Raw genomic sequence first — 6,000 nt, 5'->3', positions numbered from 1 at the left:
CGGCGTCGAATATATATCACATATTGTATAAATCAATAACATCCAAACAACGGAGAACCCCTACTTTTACTTTATTCTGCCGCCGACTCGACGTTGTTGGTAAAATGGCGGACGGTTTGTAGTAGTAATTTTATTGGTTTATTGTCTACCTAAAAATTTTGTTGTATAAAAAATTTAATTTAATCGCTGCTAGGAGGATAGCGTACGAGTAATTAACGATTTGAATGCAATTTTTTCATTAAAACTCTTTAAAAATGTTTTGACTTATACAGTGCTACCAACAATCGAGTGTCAAGCCTGATAAATATATAGGTATACTATATAGTACTGTTCTTTGTTGTATACGCCTTAGTCGGCCATACCAAAATCTCGTATTGTCGTATTGACGTATTCTCGACATTCTCGTGCACACGTCAGTATCGTCAACACTAGTTTGTGCGTCTAATTTCTTATTCAACAAGTTCATCAAACAGAACACACAAAACATTCCATATCTTTGTTTGTTTATATTGCAAGTGTCTTTTATTTATTTTTTATCCACTAAACGCTATAAATCATACAATTTCAATAATGGCTTCACCGTTAGACATGGACAAGTTTCTAGCTAGTAAGCACACTTATGGTTTTACATTTCAACAAAATACTAATAAAATCACATTTTAGGTTTGAGCAACCTTCCTACCCAGATACAGCAAAATCTCAGTCTGTTGCAAGACATCGATTTTAATTCGCAAGAACTGATACGCAACATAACCATAATCACCGACGATTATCTTAAGAACCAAAAATATTTGACCGACAAAAATAATAAATCTTTAAACAACATTCAACGTCAGTTTGTGCAAGCAAAAGAGTATGGTGATGACAAAGTTCAGTTGTCTTTACAGACATACACGGTGGTATGTTGATTTTGAGTTGTTTGGGTAACTTAAGAATATAAGTCAACTCGATTGTACGTTTCAGGTGGATGATGTAATAAAAAAAATGGATGCATATTTAATGTGGTACGAAGCCAACAACCAAGCTAAAGCCATGAACACCGCCAAAACTATTCATGAAGCTATAAAAAGTAAGTGATCTGCAGAATATATTTTAATGATAGTGTTAAAACATTTCCTCATGTGTGTTTCTTTTAGAAAACATTGCTAAGACCGAGAACAATGACATTAAAAAGAAACAATTAGATAAAGGTTTGTGGACGACATAATTTTTATGTCATTTAAGTAGATGTATTGTAATATAAATTAAAATCACCAACATTTTTTAGGAGGTAAAAAAACAAGTGCTGCATCTCAAAAAGAACAGGATGTCAAAATTCCTAAAAATGTCCCTAAAAGCGGAGTGACCGGTGTATTGGCTGGCAAAAGAACTATACTGGTTGGCAAAAGATCTCTACGTCCGGCTGCAGTAATCGACATGCCTGTTGATCCGAATGAACCGAAGTTTTGTTTGTGTAACCAAGTATCATTTGGGGAAATGATAGGGTGTGATAACCCAGATGTAAGTATAGTAATTTTTTTAAATTATTATTCATGATGAGAGGTATCTGTTCTATTGATCTTATATATACCTATATAAGATTTGTTCTTTATTTTGTCTGTATTTTATAGGTTGATAATTAATTGAACAATTTTCCACCCAAAAGTTATTGTTCGCATTTCCTATACATAGTATTGATTTCTAAAAGTATTAAGACATTTTTATTTTTGTTTTTATGAATGATGATAAAATATTTATGAAATACTTCAAAATTCTTAAACATTTAATATACAATCCCACATAATTACATGAGTTGTTCTTATAGCTAGATAAAAATATTTAATACATATTTATATATTATATTGATTTTTTAATGTATTTGAAGTTTACATTTTTATCTAATTTTTCAAAATCATGAATATTTACAATAATATAAATATTAGTAAATATAGTTAATATTAATAAAGTTAATTTTAATTAGTTAAAATTAGTAAATATATTTAACGAAATAGGCTGTCTCCGCTCAGAAACATTTTTAATACTATATTACAGAACTCAAATTTAATACACTCTTTACAGCGACCCACTTTCTTCTACTAATAGAAGAGTAATTTTTTAATTATCTGGTTTTTTCATTTTAGTGTACTATTGAATGGTTCCATTTTGTTTGCGTAAAGTTGACTACTAAGCCCAAAGGAAAATGGTTCTGCCCAAAATGCAAACAGCCAGAAGAAAAGCAGTAATACATTTCATACACTCCTCAGTTTTATTATAATAATATTTTAAACTTTCATAATTTTTATCGCTTAATAAACGTCAAATGCTTTTACTATCAATAATATTTTAAAATCCCCTAAAGGTTAGAACCTTCTGATGATCGTAGAAAATATATAATATGTATTTGGTTTTATTTAACTATACTATTTAATCTTCATTGCACGTAGTTTTAGTTTTTATCATTATATTCATATTTATTATTAATTAAATACTAAATAGTTTCATATATTCTGTAGAAGTTATTTATAAATTGTAATAGCACATTTTAATAAAATAAAAATATACTTGTAGTTATAAAAAATTGAGATTAAAATTAAATATTCTACATTCTACTATATCTGTATTTTCAATTTATATTTTTTTTATCCAAAATATATGTATGTTTCAAAATCATCTGAATTTGAACAAATACATGGTTTCCTTAAAGATGTAATCAATATATTAGCAATGAAACAAAGAAATCCACAGTGTATATTAAACGAAACTGAATAATATATTTAATTACATTTTAACATTTATATGCTGACGCTGACATAACATTATACCTTTTTTCTTATCCAAAACTGAAAATACAATATATAGTCATATTAATTAAATTAATTATTTTTGATTTAAATTCAATGTTTTTAAAGTAAATTAGATCAGCAATAATCAATAGTAGACAATAGTCTATCTCCAAATGGTTTTATTAGAATCATAAAATGTACTTAAAAAATAATATAATAGTAATACATTTTTTTTTTTTATTTATAATTTATTAATGCTTGCGGTACAATTATAATAATTATTATTGAAACATAAAAATCGAAACTAAGACAAGAAGTTATCAGTATTTTGACTAAAGGTAAGTGAACTTATAATTTAATAAACACTTCTATGCTTCCTGGATAGCATAATATAAAATGGTTTTAAAAATCATCTGAATTTGAACAAAGATATGGTTTCCTTCAGAATGTCATTTATGTATTAGGAATGAAACAAAGAAATTTACAGTGTATATTTAACAAAACTGAATAATATAAATATATTTAATTACATTTTAACATTTATATGCTGACATAACATTATACCTTTATTTAGCTAACACTTGAAAATATTTTTATTTTACCACCTCTTTCTTTTACACTCAATTACACAATTTTACCTATGGGCATAATATTATTTTCTAACTCCACTTAATGTTTGAGTTGAAAACAAACATTGTTCATTACCACTCTGAAAAAATGATCCGAGTCTGCACCATCCTTCACCTTCCATTAATTGTTCTTGTCAACTGAAATTAAGTTCTTTTTGGTGAAACTTGGTTAAATAAAATTGGATTCCGGATTGCAAAAATTGCTACATTGCAACGTGCAATATGAAAAAAACTAAGAACAGATAATTAAATAAAATAACTTTAAGCTAAAGAAGCAATAAGGAGTTCTAAGAGACGAAAAATGAATTTCCATTTGTACAATAATAATAAATACGCCCATGATGAATCTATCAATTGTGATCATTACTTGTTCTAATCAATATATTTAAATAATTTACTAATGCTAGCACTTCAATAACAGTAATTATCTATTGTAGGTATATATAGAGTATTTATTATTGGGACATAAAAATCATAACTAAAACAAGTAAATGGTAGAAATGGTGTCACATTTTTTGAAATAATATAAACACCTAATGTCTAAACCCTACATACTCGTATATCACAACTCTATCAATTCGGATAGCGGTATTCTATTTATCGAATAAATTATATTTTTATATAAACAAAATGTTAATTTGTGGTAATCGCTAGTAGTCTAATCTATGATTGTAGTCTAGGCTTACCTAGTTTTAAATATTAACGTTTTGTATTTCTTTAGTGATTATTTGTTGAAGTATAATACTATGTGGTGAAGTAATAAGAACAAGCAATAAAATAAATGATATGTATATGTCTTTGGATTGAAGGTTTAAAGCAGTGTTGAGATATGAGCTAAATGTATATACCATCTTTTCGTTGAAAATATATTCATTTTAAAGCTCCTTTACGGCTTTCTCCTTTTGAAATACTGGCATCATTGATTTAAACACTTTAAATAATAAATTAATGAAAGATATTGTCTCCAAAATAACGTAAAATATGAGTAGAAAGAGATGTAGTTACAAGTTACTTTCAATAGGTATGTAAAAAATATTATACCTATATTTCAATAGTACTACTACTATCTATGTATATTGATAAATAATCATTTTATTTATTATAACGTTATTATTTGTAAGTTTGGTAAATATGAAGTGTAGAACTTCTAATAACTGTTGCTGGCATTGATCGTTTATAGTTTTAAACAGTTTTATATCTTTTAAAATGTATAATAATATCCATTAATATGATTTGAAAATATTTTGAATTCCCTTTATAGTAAGTACAGAAAAAAAATTATTTTACAATAATTTATCAAATAAATTTAAATTATACATACAGGTCATACAGGTACACACAATATATAATAGTAATAATTTTAATTTGTATAAAAATCATTATCTGTTTAAGTATAATATAAAATTATAAATTAATTTTTATTAAAATGATAAAAAAAATAAGTTCTACCTTTTAAGACACTAAATGTAATTGTTTAGCGTAATTAAACACTTTTTGTATTATACAAATTAAGTTATTTATTTTTGTACATTCATGGATATAACCTAGTACCTAATCTACATAATCAAGTCTGTGAAGTATATTATGTATTTTAATGGCTAATTTAACCATTATAATATATAACTCATATTTATATTTTATGTCATGGACATTAATACTGCTATATTACTTCAATAAAAACTATAATATTTTGAGCTGTTTTAAATATTTAGAAGCATATTCCACTGAGTGTTTTGGAAGTAGTTAGGATTTATGTAGATTTCAGTTGATTTTGGAACAAGACATATTTATAAATTCAATGATTAGGCTACTCATGACGAGTTAAGTACACATATAATCATTATTTGTTGAACACATTATGTTTTAAGCAAACACTTTATTTCCAGCCCTAAGGGCCCAAACTTTCACACTTAATATAATTTTGATTAAATATATAATTAACATATCCTAGTATATAGATACTGTTTCTATAGCTCATATAATCTTATTGCAAATTTGAGTAAGATATAACATTATAATGATAGTTACAATACCTATAGGATACAAGTTTAATATGTTATAATGTTATAAACAACATTAAGTAAAATAATTTTAACTTAACTCAGTTATACAATTATACATTTATAATTCCTAGTATTGATGGCATTTCAATTTTTTCATAATAAATACATATTTAAATACTTAATATTTAATTTTCAAAGTATTTATATACATTAACATATTCACAGATAACATTTCTATTGTTGTTGCATAAATATTTCATATTCTACAATTAATTGTTTGCATTAAACCTGGCCCTAGTCACAAATGAATCCCAACTTTATTTTATTATATATTATAAGTGACCACAATAAAAATGTTAATATCATTTTAAAGTCCAAGATTATGAAAAATGTATTACAAATTTTATGATACAATTTAATTAAAATTTTCGTTTTGCAATTATGCAAAATATGAGTAATGATAAACATGTGTTCAAAACATCCGAACACATTCTCCATTAACACCACACTTAAAACAATAGTAACATTTAAAATTAGCACTAATAATATATTAACTTGGATATATCACTTTAATAGTAATAACTACTTAATATTTAGCAAGAACAT

At 25.6% G+C, this 6,000-nt stretch overlaps 1 protein-coding gene across 1 annotated transcript; it reads left to right on the top strand.

The window, feature by feature from the left end:
* Positions 1 to 370: 370 nt before the first annotated feature.
* Positions 371 to 2,591, top strand: LOC132924376 (inhibitor of growth protein 4-like). Its single transcript, XM_060988655.1, has 6 exons — positions 371 to 607; positions 664 to 899; positions 964 to 1,069; positions 1,137 to 1,190; positions 1,268 to 1,500; positions 2,121 to 2,591. Exons 1-6 carry the CDS (start codon positions 571 to 573, stop codon positions 2,220 to 2,222), a joined length of 768 nt encoding a protein of 255 aa, XP_060844638.1. The 5' UTR covers positions 371 to 570; the 3' UTR covers positions 2,223 to 2,591.
* Positions 2,592 to 6,000: the final 3,409 nt, after the last annotated feature.

This window comes from Rhopalosiphum padi, chromosome 3, assembly GCF_020882245.1.
Source record: "Rhopalosiphum padi isolate XX-2018 chromosome 3, ASM2088224v1, whole genome shotgun sequence".
In the NCBI taxonomy this organism is placed as follows: domain Eukaryota; kingdom Metazoa; phylum Arthropoda; class Insecta; order Hemiptera; family Aphididae; genus Rhopalosiphum; species Rhopalosiphum padi.
The sequence above is the reverse complement of the archived record's forward strand: the minus strand, read 5'-3'. Positions and strand labels throughout refer to the sequence as shown.